Genomic DNA, 17796 nt, shown 5'->3' with positions numbered 1-17796 from the left:
GCTCCAACTCAAAGAAAGATAAAGCAACATAAGGTACTGGTCAGTTTCTTGTCCGTTGTGCTATTGCTCCTTATTTGACATGATAGAGACAGGCAGTAACATTTACAGTTGAGTTGACTCAAACTGACACAAGGCAGTCCACATGAGGAAACAACAGGCCGGCTTGTCAGCAATATACACAATGTTTCATGGTCTGATGAACGTTGCATGTTCAGATGGTTTTAAATTAGTTGATTCAAGGCCGAAACAGTTACTATTATTCATTTCCTACAGCACATTTTCTTTGCTTCATCTTAAATTATACAAATATAAATGTGCATCTATGAAGAATAGGTAACATGTATTTACCATTGCTCAAACCAAAATACACCTTGGCACAAAGGAAGCATACTCAAGTGTTTCAATTAATTCAATATTTTAAATATCAGTTAGAATACAATTATGACTTATTATTTCAGTTATAAGTTATTTTGCATGTTAGCAACACATTGAATGTGTTAGGATTTCGTTAGTGTAGCACCTTGTGTAGCATTTGACCAAAGTCCTAAACACCACACCAGTTAATTTGCCTGGTTGTCCCAGCTTGCTGCACTGGCATTCACAGGCTGAAAAGACAGAGAGAAAGGTGGAAAGGTCTTGGCAAAGGACACATTTACCTTGGCATAGTTTGCAAATCAAAGTAGCCCCATACTCTTATGAGTCAACCACAAACAGGGTTGGGGTGTAATTGATTACATGTAAACTAAAAATAGAGATACTTTTGAAAAACTAGATGATTACTTTGAAATTCAGAAAGGACGTTAGCAAAAAAATACATTATGAAACCTTTATTTTCGCAACACTGTGAAGTACAAGTATATTAAGGTTATAATATTGTAGAGAACAATATAATTATTAATTATATGTAATTTATAATGACAAAGGTCAAAGAAAACTACGTTTTGACATTAATTTCGTAGCCCACTCTTGAATGCCCCGTTTTTCTCTACGTCATTTTTAAGCAGTGAGTGAACGCCCAATTTACTAGGCTGGCAGCTAACGGTAACTACATTCATTGTCAAAGCCCAATATTTGTTCAACAGTTGTGAAATGACTATTAGAACATCTATAAGAACAACAGTTCAATTGTTCACATGTATCCCATGCTTAATAACATTAACAATGGGCTATCGTTTTGTAAACTAGCTAGCATACGCTGACATTTGCTTACATGCGTTGCTATGGTTACACAGTACCACAAGCTGTCTTGAGCAGCATGTCTCTCAAAATAGACCAAAAAGTAAATGTTCTACCCAAATAATTTCGATACTTAATATGAAATGTCATCCCACATCCCAGGCTTGCATTGGTGCTGGCTGCATCCTTATTTCGCAAATTGTGACGTTGTMGACAAGTTGGCTATTTTAATGTAGGTAAGGCCTATATTATTTTTCCGTGATTCCATCATTAATCAAAGACACGAAAGGAGAAGTATGATAATGCCGCCCCGGTGGCTTAAAGGCTCTTATTGGCCAACACAAAGTCTCAGCTGTCCAGGGGTTCTATACGTCATTGTTCCCGGCCCGCACGCGTGACCCTGCCGCCATCACTTCACAGTACCTTTTGGCTGGCACACTGCTCTGACACGACACAGGAAGCTGAAATAGTGAATATCCAATGATATACATAATTCTGAATATCCCGTCCCTCATTGGCTCTCCGCTGAGAACCAGAACGGGTGGCTCTCCGCAAGCTTGTGGTGCTGAAATCTCGACTCGCTATGATAACGATGTCATGGCGATGAGACAATTCACTGTGCAACCCAATAAACACCACCAAAATGGACGATGATTTGTTCCAGTTAAGACAACTCCCGTGAGTGTATATATAAAAAAACGTATTAATTTCTAATTTGATCGAAACTGGGTCATTTTGTTAAACCGACCCTTCGCCCACAGCCTTTCTTTCGTGATTGCTTGAATTGCAGCTGTTGGGTGACAATGATCTCTTGACATAATAATATGTGCAACATTGTATTCATATTTTGTGCTAGTCAGAGTACTCTACACGAATACAATGTGGCATGTCGAGGAACTGACGGGCGTTTTGTTTGAAAGCAAAGCATCAATGACCGGTAAACAGTAACCCTGACCCAGCTGCTCATATGGGTGCTACAACAATGTCGGCTAGTATTTGTATTTGTTTTTTACTGGTAGTGACAGTGTGCATATTTCACAGGGGGTTCATTCACATCATTGCCTATTGTATATGAAGCTACTACTGTGCCAACATCATTCGTCATGCCTTTATTTTGATCATGCATGAGTTGCACCAGTTTGTTAGAATGGGGTGGTTAACATCTAATATGTTACACAACATGTAGCCTATTTTCATTTTATCACAAATATTTCTGCTAGCGATGGCCACACATTTAGCCTAACAATTACTGTAGGTATACTGTAGGTAACAGATGTATATGTCAGCCTATTACAAATTATTTAGTAGCAACAAATATAACCATGATTTGGAATGGTTTTAGAATAGTCATACTACAATTGTATCTATTGTGCATGAAAATGTATTACGTTCATTTATGTTTATTGACAAAAATACACACTTTTCACTGAAGCTGGTCGACCAGAGTTGTCCACACCTGGCTATCACCATCAATTTCCAACTATGTTTCTATTGAGACTCTCCCTTTTTATGTGTAATAATAAAAGGCACAACATTCTCTTTACAATTGTTCCTATGCCAGTAAAGCAGTGACTTGGCAGTAGGCCCAGTTACTACCTAAAAATTGGAGAACTGAAATTGTGCAATGTGGCTGTGGCAGCAAACTGTCTTTCTCCCCAGTGTGAACCCCAAAATAATATTTCCAAACAGGATCCATAGATCTTATGCTATTACTTGAGAGGAGATGATGGTTGAGGCAATTAGGCCTCATTGCAACTTTCTTGCAGAAAGTGTAAAGCCATCAACACAACGGTTTACAGAATCTGTCCATTGAGCAATGCCCTTCTCCAAGTCTATATGGGATAAATGTGGGATTGTTCTGTACAGAACTGAAAGAAACTGAACCACAGTAAGCAAGGCATGTTGATTTCTATGCTCCTCACTGGGCGATCAGCTGTATTTCTTCTGCCCTTGGCAAATCTGTGTAGTAATCACAGTGATTAAGACATCACTGGGCTGCCTCCATGTTCCTTTTACAGTGTTCCACCCTCTAGCAGCAGTCTGTCATCTTACAAAATGTGGAGTTTATAAGCTTGATGTACAGATAACATACAGGTGTTTAAGGTATTGTCTAAATTTGAGAATTACATTTTTCTTAACATCAAATCTATTTGTGGTCTACACACAATTATTAGGTGGCACACAAGTTTGTCAGTTGTGAACAGCAGGAACAGCTCATATCACCTAGGCAACAGCCTCTCATTCTCAGCTGCATTCAGCTGTTTTGGCACAAACTTCTTTACAGTAGGCTGGCAAACTGATCCAAGTTGATCTTCCTGGCTTTCTTTATTGCAGCGTGGTCAAGTTCCGTCGCACGGGTGAGAGCACACGCTCTGAGGATGACTGCTTGGGGAGAGAGCAGGAAGTCCAGATCGATGGGAGGCAGGCTTACATGGAGTCTGTGGCACTTCACGATGGCGCACTAGTACCCCGGGAGTTTGCCAACCCAACTGATGGTATGACTGGGTCCCTCCTTAGCCACCACTCTGACTGTCCCATCCAAACTCATAATAACTTCCATATGCATGAAATCGCCTTCCCCCTCTCTTCTTCCACTTACCACCTCAGGGGACCACTGGGCTATTATAATGGCCTTTCTCTTTAATGAGATTGACTACAGTTACTCATTGCGTACACATTTATCATAGTAACTTGCAATCCATACTTGCAAGTCATCATCTGTATGTTATGTCATTTCCTACTTGAGTTGGTATAGAATTTATTGTTAATTGGTTACACCTCTTATTCTTCCCAGACACTTTCATGGTGGAGGATGCTGTGGAGGCCATTGGTTTTGGGAAGTTCCAGTGGAAACTCTCCATCCTCACTGGTCTGTCCTGGGTGAGCAGCCACGCTTAAGACAGTCCGAGAGAAAACATAACAGTTCAATAACATGTTGTGTATGTGCTGTATTTCAAACTTGTACATGTGAGTATAATGTATATGAGCACAATTCACTGTGTCTTCATTGTTTCCTTTCCCACCGTTCCTTATGGCCGCTGTTTGTTCAGATGGCTGATGCTATGGAGATGATGATTCTAAGCATCCTGGCACCACAGCTTCACTGTGAATGGAGGCTTCCAAGCCTGTGGGTGGCGCTACTCACCTCGGTAATGCCAGTCTCATTCTTACATTGATTACCAGTAACACTAAATTATGACTGGATTGGTGGGCTAACGGTAGTTAAAATCAAATTAAATGTTTTCGTCACATACACAGTTTACAACAGGTATAAAAGGAGCATTGAAATGCTTATGTGCTAGCTTCCTCAACAATGCAGTACATTAATCAATAATAACAATGAGTTGTTGAGAAGGTGGTGCTGATTGTATGGACTAGTAGTGGTAGTGATGAGTGTAATAGCAGTAGCTGTTGATGTTAATGCAGTCTTACACTGTCACATTTCATTACTGACAAGGCCTCTACATATGTGATATCCATTTCCTCTGTTTTTTAAACTCCAGGCGGTGTTCATTGGAATGATGATCAGCTCTTCCATTTGGGGGAACATATCCGATAAGTATGGCAGAAAAACAGTGAGTTCAACGGCTGGGTTTATTATGGGGGAGGTCTATATCGATTTCTAATTGGCATTTCACAGCAGTTGGGTCATTCCACTTATTCGGTGCCTTTTTAGAAGTGTAACTTAGTCCCCAAAAAACGTTTGATTTCACCTAATTTTTTCATTCTGTCATAAAAAAGCACATGTTCAACTTTATAAAAAAGAGTTTAAATAAAAAAATAACTATAGTAAGTTAAGTTTTAATGTCACATGCACAAGTAGAGTGAAATGCCTTTTTTGCAAGCTCTAACCCAAACAATGCAGTTTTCAATAACAATGTAATACAAAAAATAACAAGGTACAACAAAAACACACAAGATATAGAAATAAGAAGAACACGATAAAGTAAGTAAACATACTATATACAGGGTCAGTTCCAGCACCATATTTACAATGTGCAGGGATATTGGATCGATAGAGGTAGATATGTATAGTGGTAAGGTGACTAGGCATCAGGATATATCATAAACAGAGTAGCAGCAGCATATATGATGATTGTATGTGAGTGGGTGTGTGTAGACTCAGTATAATATGTGCATATTATTTTTGCATAGAGGCAAAAATATGAATAAAATACAAAGGTCAACTCAGATAGCAGTCTTATGGTATGGGGACAGCAGTGCCTTTTAAGTTCCAAATAAAGTCACATGGTTGACCGTAACAGGGTTGATGAGAGGAGAGGAGGAGCTTGAGTCTTATGAGGGGTACATGGCTCTGTTTAAATGTATTTTTGATCATGCTGCGGAGGGCAGAGAGGGAGGTGAGCGTCCGCTTCAGCTCCAGCAGGGGTATCAGACGGCTGCTGAGTATGCGCTTACCTTCTGGACAGTAGCAGCTTCCAGTGGATGGAATGAGCTGGCGCTCAGCACGTTATTTAGAAGAGGTCTGCGCAAGGAGGTCCAGACGGAACTGGCCTGCCGAGATGACAACCTCACCCTGGATGCAGTCATTGCGATGGCCATCCGTCTGGATAACCTCCTCCGGCAGCGTTGGCATCTACATCACTTCTCTCCCTCTTTCGGCGAGTGTTCGGGATCAGAGCCTGAACCCATGGAGGTAGGGGTAACACACCTTCCCGCGGCGGAACGACGGGCTGSGGCGCTCTACTGTGGCCAGGGAGGGCACAAGTGCCAGCGGTGTCCGTTACTTCAGAATCCGGGATCCACTAGAGCAGAGGGACGGTCACGTGACGTTCCATCCCCTGGACCAGGAGTGAGTATTCCATCTACTGTGCTTCCTGTTAGACTCTTTTTAGTACCCATCACTCTGGCTAACTGTCCCTCATGTCCTGTGTCCACAGCTTTAGGCGCCGCGGGGAACTTTATGGATCAGACCCTTGCCTGCTCTCTCAATATTACTACCTACCTGCTCTCCTCTCCTTTTCCGGTACAAGGTCTTGACTGTTGGCCTTTAGGATCCGGGAACCATCACACACATCACCCAACCACTCACCCTCACCGTGGAGCCCAATCACCAGAAAAACATCCCCTTCTTCATCACCAGTACACCCGTTCACAAGATCATCCTCGGCCTACTTTGGCTTCAGCGCCATAACCCTACCATCTCATGGTTGAGGATGAGAATCACCAARTGGTCACCTGAAAGCTGGAAGACCTGCTTTCCTGTCCCCTTTAGTTCCACATTGGTTGAGAGTCTGGTTTTCCTCCAACCCAACATCCCGGAGGAATATCAGGATCTAAGGGAGGTATTCTCCAAGACTCGTGCAACCTGTCTCCCTCCTCATCGCCCCTGAGACTGTGCCATTGACCTGTTTTCCGGTGCTACACCTCCGCGCAGACACATCTACCCTCTGTCAGTGGCTGAGACCCAGGCCATGGAGGACTACATTCAAGAGGCGCTCCAACAGGGTTTCATCCGCAGGTCCATGTCCCCTGCGTCGGCTGGTTTCTTCTTCGTTGACAAGGAGGGAGGATTACGTCCTTGTTTAGATTATTATGGACTCAATGACATCACCACAACGTATTGGTACCCTCTCCCTCTGGTGCCTTCAGTCATCGAGCAGCTCCGCGGGGCCAGGTTCTTCACCAAACTCATTCGCATCCGGGAGGGGGATGAGTGGAAGACGGCGTTCAGCACGATGTCTGGTCACTAAGAGTACTTGGTTATGCCCTTTGGCTTAGCCAATGCTCCGTCAGTGTTCCAGGCATTCGTCAACGAGGTGTTGAGGGACATGCTCAGACATCAGGTGATTGTGTACATCTATGACATCCTGATCTTCCTCTGATCAACCTGGAGGATCACATCACTCACGTTTGAGCAGTCCTGGAACGCCTCTTGGCTAACCACCTGTTCGTCAAGGCAGAGAAGTGCCAATTCCACCAGAGGGCTGTCTCCTTCTTGGGCTACCAAATCAGCCCGCAGGGAGTGAGGATGGAGGACAAGAAGGTAGATGCGGTAAGGCCATGGCCAGTCCCAACCACCATCAAGGGGTTACAACGGTTTTTGGGGTTTGCCAACTTTTACCGCCGCTTCATCAGGAACTTCAGCGCCGTCGCCGCTCCTCTCACCTCCCTCCTCAAGGGTGGGCCTAGTAGGTTGGTTTGGTCTCCAGCAGCTGACGAGGCCTTTCGTCTCCTCAAGGGGCGTTTCACCTGTTTCACTTGCTAAAACACCCAGATCCCACGCTACCTTTTGTGGTTGAGATAGACGCATCGGAGGTGGGTGTAGGGGCAGTTTTGTCACAAAGACAGGGGGACCCACAAATTGTATCCTTGTGCTTTCTTCTCCAAGAAAATGTCCCCCGCAGAGAGGAATTATGACGTCGGCGATCGGGAGCTCTTGGCAGTGAAGTTGGCATTAGAGGAGTGAAGACACTGGCTGGAGGGAGCCAAGGAACCATTCGTCATCCTCACCGACCATCGGAACCTTGAGTATATACGGACAGCAAGGAGACTGAATCCGCGCCAAGCCAGGTGGGCCCTCTTCTTCACAAGTTTCAACTTCACYCTGACCTATGGCCCAAGCTCTAAGAACATCAAGGCCAATGCCCTTACCCATAACTACGATTCGGGAGAGGCTCCTGTCCAGAAGGCACCCATAATCCCATCCTACTGAGTCGTGGATCCAGTGGTTTGGGACGTAGATGTGGTCATCCCCCTGGCTTTAGAGAGGGAGCCCACACGCCGGAATTGTCCTCCCGCGCGCATCTATGTTCCCACAGCGATAAGGGATCGGCTGCTGACCTGAGCACACACAGCTGTCGTCGCTGGACATCCAGGTATTTCTCGCACCATCCATTCCATCACTGAGAAATACTGGTGGCCCACCTTGGTGCAGGATGTTACGCGGTATATCAACTCCTGTTCCGTGTGTGCTCAAACCAAGTCCCCCCGGAATGCTCCAGCAGGGAAGCTCCTGCCGCTTCCCGTGCCTCAGCGACCTTGGTCCCATCTATCCATTGACTTTGTTACTGAGCTTCCCCCTTCTGATGGTTTCACCACCATTTTGGTGGTAGTGGATAGATTCTCTAAGTCATGTCYCTTAATTCCTCTTCCTGGTCTTCCCACTGTTCTCCAGGTCGCTGACGCACTCTTCCATCAGATCTTCCGGCATTATGGCCTTCCTGGGGACATCGTCTCGGACCGTGGACCCCAATTCACATTCCGAGTATGGATGGCCTTCTTGGAGAAGCTCAGGGTCACGGTTAGCCTCACACCCGGGCATCGGCCTCAGTCTAACGGGCAGGTGGAGAGGATGAATCAGGAGCTGGGGAGGTTCCTGAGGAGTCCTGGCACTCATCATTACGTGCACCCACACCTGGATTCCATTACCTTCATAATTTCCTCCCCTTTATATGTCACTCTCCCAGGTTCACTAACCAGTTGTTCTTGTGTCTCGGCGTACTGCCTTATGTTAGTGTCGTGTTCTTGGTTTTGTTGTTTTATTAAAACGTTTCACCTGCTTCCGACTTACCGCCCCATCATTATACTCACCTGCTTTTACACTATGATTTGACTATTAGCTGTTCAATGTTTCTTTTGAAAACAATATGAAAAAGGAATAATTTAATCATATTAAAATGTGAGTTCTGTTCACYTAACAGGCTTTACCTTAAAATGAGGGACAGACTTAAATGAATCACTAATCACATTAAATAAATAGGGCTTTACAATGATGGTGAGAACTTGGAGAAATGTTGTGATTAAGTGGATTTAAAATCTTCCTAGAAGTCACCAGAGGGCCCTCGGTGGAAAATTATGCATTTTGGCACTTCAGCAAGTCTTCATTTATATAAAAATCTGTGGTCCATGTGGTCCATATTAAAGGGCACTTCATTTAATATAGGCTTTTAAAATTCAATATTGGTGCACAATTTCTACTTAATCTCAAAGGGATGCAAAATACACTCATTTCGTGGAATGACCTAGTTATGTGCTTTGACAGGCTTTCATGAGACATCAGTTTTATATAAACTTTTGGGCAGAGATGGGGAATAGGGATGTCCATGACAGTGTGATATGTGGTAGAGATAGTTAGGGTATTTTGCTGTCTGTGTCAGACCTCASAGTTGTGGGTGTGTGTGTGTGTGTGTGTGTACACAGMGTCTGAAGATGAGTGTGGCGTGGACCATGTTTTACGGTGTACTGAGCGCCTTTGCCCCCGTCTACGGCTGGATCCTCTTCCTCCGTGCCCTGGTGGGCTTCGGCATCGGAGGAGCCCCACAGTCGTACGTATCCCTTCCTGTTGGCATTATAGCAATAGCTACAGTATACTGTAGTAGGACACAGTAAAGGATTGGGTTATGTTATCTACCCAGTTAAGTGGGCTACAGATTTGACTTTATATTAATGACACACAATAATAGTTCATAGAAGTAGCATAATAGTGACATGTCCTTCTCCCTTCAGGGTGACACTGTATGCAGAGTTTCTCCCCATGAGGTCCAGAGCCACCTGCATCTTGCTAATCGAGGTATGACTTATCCTTTACTATCACTTAGCAAGAGTTACACTCTAGTCTGTAGCATGTCCAACTCAACTCCTCTCTCCTGTGCTTCTATCGCTCTGTCCAACTCTGCAGTCGTCCTGTGAGGTCCACTTTTAACTCTGTCAAGTCCGTCATTGATTTGAGACATTAGCAGGTCTGTGAGGTACAAATTGATCCACTTGTTTGTGAGTGATCCTCTTGATGCCAAGTTTGTGGCCACTCAGGAGCAGGATAGATCTCCACTGACCTGGATCAATGAATCTGCTTCAATGTGCCAGGGAACTCATCATGCCAACCATTTCCTGTACCTATTGCTGTGCCCCTGCAGATATTCTGGGCGCTGGGCACTGTGTTTGAGGTGCTGCTGGCCATCCTGGTGATGCCCACTCTGGGCTGGCGCTGGCTGCTCGGCCTCTCCACCATTCCGCTCTTCATCTTCGCTATCCTCTCTTTTGTGAGTATGCAGTAGTGTAAAGTACTTAAGTAAAAATACTTTAAAGTACTATTTAAGTAGTTTTTGGGGTATCTGTACTTTACTATTTTTGACAACTTTTACTTCACTACATTCTTAAAGAAAAGAATGTACTTTTTACTCCAAACATTTTCCCTGACACTCAAAAGTACTCGTTATATTTTGAATGCTTAGCGGGACTGTAAAATGGTCCAATTCACGCACTTATCCAGAGAACATCCCTGGTCATCCCTACTGCCTCTGATCTGGCAGCCTCACTAAACACATGCTTCATTTGTAAATTATGTCTGAGTGTTGGAGTGTGCCCCCTGGCTTTCCGTAAATTAAAAAACTATAATATGGCGCCATCTGGTTTGCTTAAAATAAGGAATTTGAAATTATTTGTACTTTTAGTTTTGATACTTAAGTGTATTTTTGCAATTACATTTACTTTTGATACTTTAAAACTCAAGTAGTTGTCACGATCGTCGTAATGAGGCAGAGTGGACCAAGGCGCAGCGTGATAGAAAGACATCCTCTTTTATTAAGAAGACGAAACAAACGAACAAAAACAACAAACAGACGACCGTGAAGCTATTCAAACAAATAGTGCTGACACTAAACACTACACATAGACAATTACCCACAATAGCCTAATGCCTATGGCTGCCTTAAATATGGCTCCCAATCAGAGACAATGAAAGACAGCTGTCTCTGATTGAGAACCATTCAGGCAACCATAGACTTACCTAGACACCTACACTAAACACAACCCCATAACCTCTACAAAACCCCCTATACAATACAACCACCCAAGACGAGACAAATACACACAAACATCCCCCCTGTCACACCCTGACCTAACCAAAATATTACAGAAAACAAAGAATACTAAGGCCAGGGCGTGACAGTAGTATTTTACTGGGTTACTTTCACTTTTACGTGAGTCATTTTCTACTAAGGTATCTTTATGAAACTGGGTACTTTTTCCACCATTCGTATGCCACTAACAGCTACTACCAATTCACTTTAATTTATTTATTTTACACTACTAAACGACTGACCCTTTGGTTTTGGAAACAGTGGCTGCCAGAGAGTGCCCGCTATGATGTGTTGACAGGGAACCAGGAGAAAGCGCTGAACACTCTGAAGCGCATCGCCAAGGAGAACGGAGTCCCCATGCCCCTGGGAAAACTAATTGCTGCCAGACAGGTACAGCCCAGCACATTAAGATATATTGTAATACGTACAGGGCATACTAAAGTAGTTTGGCTTGTTTCAGTTGTTTATCTGTCATATTGTGTTTCTTGACTGTTTGTCAATTAGGAGGACCGTGGGAAGTTCCAGGATCTTTTCTCACCACATTTTCGCTGGACCACAATTCTGCTGTGGTTTATTTGGTAAATAACTTAAACCATTTTAACAAAGAAAAACTTGACATTTCCTAATTTCTAGATACAGGTAATTAAAAGTTAGTAGATCACATCTGATGACTAATTTAAACTCTTACATCTTTAAAACATAACCAGTACTGCTCTGTTACATACTTTGATTGAACATCTTCATARATTTTTTTAATGTAACCTTTATTTAACATAAGAGTTGCATCCTTAATTATCCCAGTTTTCCTTATGGGAATCCTTAGATTGACTCTTTTATCTCTTAAGGTTCTCTAATGCATTCGCCTACTATGGCCTGGTCCTGCTCACCACTGAGCTCTTCCAGGAGGGGGGCGCCTGTGGGGGTGAGTTACTGCTCCTTCTCCTCTGACATCATCAGTAACACTCACACAAACACTCTTAAGGATAGTATTAACCTGCTGAGCCCAAACCATCTTATTCAACTAAAAATGTATATTTTTGTAACGCTTTAACCAAGAGTAACTCCAATTGACCGCAGGTTACATTAGCCTTTAAGTCTCAAGGTCATTTCAGCATCACGTGTTTCTTGTGTTATGTCTCGCTCTAGAGTCAAAAGGTAGTAAGAGGGAGCCCAGGTGTAGCCTGGAGTGTAAATACCTGACCTCAGACGACTACAAGGATCTGCTGTGGACCACCCTGTCTGAATTCCCAGGTATACTTCTTCGACCTCCTGCTTTCAACTAATAGTCATAATATTGTTAAACACAATTGCATGGGGAGCAGGGTACTGTGAAATAAAGTAGATTGTAAATTGTTCTTATTGATTAAAAAGACTAGTAGAATATCTGAATAGATTGGTTGATGTATTAATGTTGGGCAGGCTTGCTGGTGACTCTGTGGGCCATCGATCGGCTGGGAAGGAGGAAGACAATGGCACTGTGCTTCTTCGTCTTCTCTCTCTGCCTTGTGCCACTCTACGCTTGTGTAGGGAGGTAAGACCATCCAATACAAAATTACAAAGTTATTACTTTTAGGATTCGCAATGCACTACTCTATGACAAACATAACACTGTGGTGGATCCGCAACTGACAACACAATAACAGTGTTGTTGTTGTTGTTATTAACATTGTTGTCTGTGCTTCAGGACCTGGCTGACAGTATTGATATTCATCGCCAGGGCCTTCATCGCAGGAGGTTTCCAGGCTGCTTATGTCTACACCCCTGAGGTGAGGTTATAGGCCATACAACCCCATGTATCCTGTGGCTACATTATCAACTCAATAGAATGCTAGCTCTTACTTTAAAAACAAAGATTATACTAAATCGCAGACGTCAGGTTTCTGTTCAGTTTTATTTCTTTGATAGATTTGTGACTAAACTAAGGGATAGTTATTTGGTTCATACTCTTCTTCTCCATTGGTTTCTAATAAGTATTACAGTGTCAATAAGGTACAAAGTAAATTATACTGTAAATAAAAATAATGCGTAAAACTTGACATTCCCTTTTGCGTAAACAGCATGAAGTGTCTGTTCTGAATGTTAATAAATTATGTATTCCCATGGTGTTCTCCTGACTCCTCAGGTATATCCAACAGCAACCAGAGCATTAGGTCTGGGCACTAGTAGTGGAATGGCTAGAGTGGGAGCCCTCATCACACCCTTCGTTGCACAGGTAAAAAAAAGTTAAAGGTTACCACAACCAATATATAAAGAATATTTCTACATAATGTGTACTGAAAGACATTCACACCATCACATAGAGAGTTATCCTACCTAGGCTGGTGATACTGTTTTCATTCCTCCCCCTGTCCTGCAGTTGATGTTGGAGTCTTCTGTGTACCTGACTCTGTCAGTGTACAGCATCTGCTGCCTGCTGGCTGCCATCGCTTCCTGTGCTCTGCCCATTGAGACCACTGGCCGGGGCCTCCAGGAGTCCAGCCACCGCGAGTGGGGCCAGGAAATGATGGGCCGGGCCCCTGCCAACAGCTCTGGGGGTATCCCACACTCCGACTCTGGGTCCCAGGAGGACGGAGCACATGCAAGAGGGTGGTGAAGGAGGGACGCTGGAGTGGAAGAAAGAGGCAATGAAGGAGAAGGAAGCTAGGCAAGCAGCCCTTGTCCATTCTCAGCTCAATGTGTCATTACTGGTTTGTATATAGGCACCACAGTGACTTGAGAGAGAGCCTGCCACCAAAATGTTATTCAAAAACATTTCTCTCTCATTTTAATCTTCAACCACTACCACTGTCATGATTTTTGCCAATGTAGGATAACCACACTCTGAGTGAGACAGAGCTCAATCGATTATCTTGAGTATACACTGGGTGGTAGCAGGGAGAGAAACTGTTCAGGGTGGGTTTGTCATTCAATTGTATTTGAATTTCATATTGTGAGGGAGAAGAACAGCGAGATTTATAACAGTGAGAGTGATGGTGAAAGAGTGATAGAGGACATTGCTTTGTTGCATTGTTTCTATTAACCTGTTTCTTTTAAGAGAGCCTTAAAACAATGGTTCTACTCAGGTCCTACCACTCAGTTTTGGATAAGGGACACATTGAGGGCTTTTGACAGAGATGTGACGTCAAGGGCCCCAAAAAATCCATTATATTTTGCAAAGCTATAATGAAAACAATGACATTTTTATTTTATTTTTTATTTAACCTTTATTTAACCATGAAGGGCTCATTGAGATTTAAAATCTCCTTTTCAAGAGCGTCCTGGCCAAGATAGGCAGCACCAAGTCATTACAAAAATGACATACAAACAACATGAAAAACTACAAGTAATCTAGTAAAAACCATAGAATTACAACATTATAACAAAAATCAAAAACAGCAAATTAAAAACATTGACAGGTCAGGGAATCAGTCTCAAGATCATTCATCAGTGATTTAAAAATACCAATCGGGACAAGTTCTTCCAGTTTATAAGTATTTTGTAAGGCGTTCCAAGACGATGGCGCAGAGTACATAAAAMKCCTTTTACCAAATTCAGTTKGGACATTTGGAACAGTTAGCAGGATAAAGTCCAGCGAACGAAGAGAGTACCCACCACATTTCTGAACAATAAAAATGTAATGAATTGCTATCTAATGATACAATAATTACCCACTCAACATAATCAAATCTGTACATCTGGGGTTGTTTGCYGCTTCGCATCACCACGTTAACCATCCGACATGATGCACTTCATAGAGGTGTGAGGTCACAAATCTCAGTTATGCTTCAGTTTAGACACTTATATACCGAATAAAAATATAAACGCAACATGTAAAGTGTTGGTTTCATGAGCTGAAATAAAATATCCCAGAAATGTTCCAAACGCACAAAAAGCTAATTTCTCTCAAATGTTGTGCACAAATTTGTTTACATCCCTGTTTACATCTGTCTTCTTCACCTGCMGGATCGTCTGAGACCAGCCACTCYGACAGCTGATGAAACTGTGGGTTTGCACAACCAAAGAATTTATGCACAAACTGTCAGAAACCGTCTCGATGAAGCTCATATGCGTGCTCGTCGTCTTGACCTGACTGCAGTTTGGCATCGTAACTGACTTCAGTGGGCAAATGTTCACCTTCGATGGCCACTGGCACGCTGGTGAAGTGTACTCTTCACGGATGAATCCCTGTTTCAACTGTACGGGACAAATGGCACCGTGTGTGCGAGCGGTTTGCTGATGTCAACATTGTGAACAGAGTGCCCCATGATGGCGGTGGGGTTATAGTATGGGCACTCATATGCTACGGACAACCAACACAATTGAATTTTATCAATGGCAATTTGAATGCACAGAGATAGCGTGACGAGATCCTGAGGCCCATTGTCGTGCCATTCATCCMACGCCATAACCTCATGTTTCAYCATGATAACGCATGTCCCCATGTCGCAAGGATCTGTACACAATTCCTGGAAGCTCAAAATGTCAACGTTCTTCCATGGCCTGCATACTCACCAGACATGTCACCCATTGAACATGTTTGGGARGCTCTGGATCGACATGTACGACAGTGTGTTCCAATTCCCGCCAATATCCAGCAACTTCGCACAGCCATTGAAGAGGTGTGGGACAACATTCCACAGGCCACAATCAACAGRCTGATCAACTCTATGCGAAGGAGATGTGGCARACTGCATGAGGCAAATGGTGGCCACACCAGATACTGACTGATTTTCTGATCCACGCCCCAACCTTTTTTTAAGGTATCTGTGACCAARAAATACATATATGTATCCCCAGTCATGTGAAATCCTTAGATTAGGGCCTAATGCATTTATTTCAATTGACTGATTTCCATTTATTAACTGTAACTCAGTAAAATCTTTGACATTTTTGCATTTTGCGTTTATATTTTTGTTCAGTGTAAATGAGGCAATCAAAATAATTACGTAAAGTCTCTCTGTGCAGCTGGCATAAGCATTCATTAGCACTCATATTCTAGACCTGTCTTGAGAAGGTCGTAATGTTATTTCTCACGATGACTATAGTTTATGTAAATTAGGAAAATTGCATATGAGTACTGATGAAAGTTCATGCCAGGTGTTATAATGCTCATATATGCATTTTGAGGGTTTTATGTATATGCCATGAAACTGAAGTGCAAGTGAAATATTTGAACTGTACTATACTTGATACTGTCACCTCTTAATGTAGTCACCCAAAGTTGTCAGTCTCGTACAGTAGTAATTACACMACATGGGTGAAATCATTCAAAGCAAACATAATCACAATGGTTTTTCAGGGTACACCCCATGACAGCTTTTGCTAACTGGGCAAAAGTAATCTCTGTATATACTGTACCAAAACCTGGGTTGGTTGTCGTTGTTTTTGTTTGTTGGTGCGGGGATGGTCTTTGTCCCCTTGTAAAAAATAACATGTGAAACAAGGTGTTGTTAAAAATGTTAAAGAACCTTGGTCTACTAATCGCAAATGCCTTTGCGATTTAGTGCTGCATTAAGTGTCTGTGCACAGATTCTTATCACTGGATGTAAATGTGTATGATACAATAATAAATTATGTTTCAAAGAAGGAGAAAGAATGTTGAATTGTGGTGGTATTTATTTATTGATTCATTTTCAAACCTCATAAATTTTAGAACTTACGATAGTGTATTGTTTTATGTTAATAAGATTACTAATAATAACATTTTCGTTTGATATTGCAGTCCTATTCTGAGGTCACATTTGTGAGATTTGCTTATTACATTTTTGGAAAACATTTTATTGGTTCAATATGTATATCAAATATATATACAGTACTAGTCAAAAGTTTGGACACACCTACTCATTCAAGGGTTTTTCTTTATGTTTACTATTTTCTACATTGTAGAATAATAGTGAAGACATCAAAACAATGAAATAACACACATGGAATCATGTCGTAACCAAAAAAGTGTTAAACAAATCAAAATATTTTATATGTGAGATTCTTCAAAGTAGACACCCTTTGCCTTGATGACAGCTTTGCGCACTCTTGACATTCTCTCAACCAGCTTCATGAGGTAGTCACCTGGAATGTATTTCAATTAACAGGTGTGCCTTGTTACAAGTTAATTTGTAGAATTTCTTTCCTTCTTAATGCGTTTGAGCCAATCATTTGTGTTGTGACAAGGTAGGGGTGGTATACAGAAGATTGGCCTAMTTGGTAAAAGACCAAGTCCATATTATGGCAAAAACAGCTGAAATAAGCAAAGAGAAACAACAGTCCATCATTACTTTAAAACATGAAGGTCAGTCAATCCATAAAATGTCAAGAACTTTTAAGTTTCTTCAGGTGCAGTCGCAAAAACCATCAAGCGCTATGATGAAACTGGCTCTCATGAGGACCGCCACAGGAAAGGAAGACACAGAGTTACCTCTGCTGCAGAGGATAAGGTCATTAGAGTTARCAGCCTCAGAAATTGCAGCCCAAATAAATGCTTCAGAGTTCAAGTAACATACACATCTCAACATCAACTGTTCAGAGGAGACTGCGTGAATCAGGCCTTCATGGTAGAATTGCTGCAAAGAAACCACTACTAATCAAATGGCCACCGGACTATTACATTGACCCCCTGCCCCTTCCCTCCATTTGTTTTGTACACTGCTGCTACTRGCTGTTTATTATCTATGCATAGTCACTTCACCCCTACCTACATGTACAAATTACCTCAACTAACCTATTTTTTACTTTAGTTTATTTGGTAAATATTTTCTTAACGCTTCTTGAACTGCACTGTTGGTTAAGGGCTTGTAAGTAAGCATTTCACGGTAAGGTCTACACT

At 42.4% G+C, this 17796-nt stretch overlaps 1 protein-coding gene across 1 annotated transcript; it reads left to right on the top strand.

Moving 5' to 3' along the window:
• The first annotated feature begins 1619 nt into the window (after nucleotides 1–1619).
• On the top strand, nucleotides 1620–16572 carry LOC111973741 (synaptic vesicle 2-related protein-like). The gene is made up of 16 exons (XM_024001125.2): nucleotides 1620–1854; nucleotides 3511–3671; nucleotides 3971–4056; nucleotides 4227–4325; nucleotides 4680–4751; nucleotides 9340–9464; nucleotides 9646–9709; nucleotides 10053–10178; nucleotides 11259–11387; nucleotides 11502–11575; nucleotides 11843–11919; nucleotides 12144–12248; nucleotides 12417–12528; nucleotides 12682–12763; nucleotides 13120–13209; nucleotides 13354–16572. The coding sequence occupies exons 1-16, from the start codon at nucleotides 1820–1822 to the stop codon at nucleotides 13588–13590; spliced, it is 1674 nt and encodes a 557-aa protein (XP_023856893.1). The 5' UTR covers nucleotides 1620–1819; the 3' UTR covers nucleotides 13591–16572.
• Nucleotides 16573–17796: the final 1224 nt, after the last annotated feature.

This window comes from Salvelinus sp. IW2-2015, linkage group LG15 (assembly GCF_002910315.2).
Source record: "Salvelinus sp. IW2-2015 linkage group LG15, ASM291031v2, whole genome shotgun sequence".
Lineage (NCBI taxonomy): Eukaryota > Metazoa > Chordata > Actinopteri > Salmoniformes > Salmonidae > Salvelinus > Salvelinus sp. IW2-2015.
Note: the sequence above shows the minus strand (reverse complement) of the source record. Positions and strands in the feature narration are given on the sequence as shown.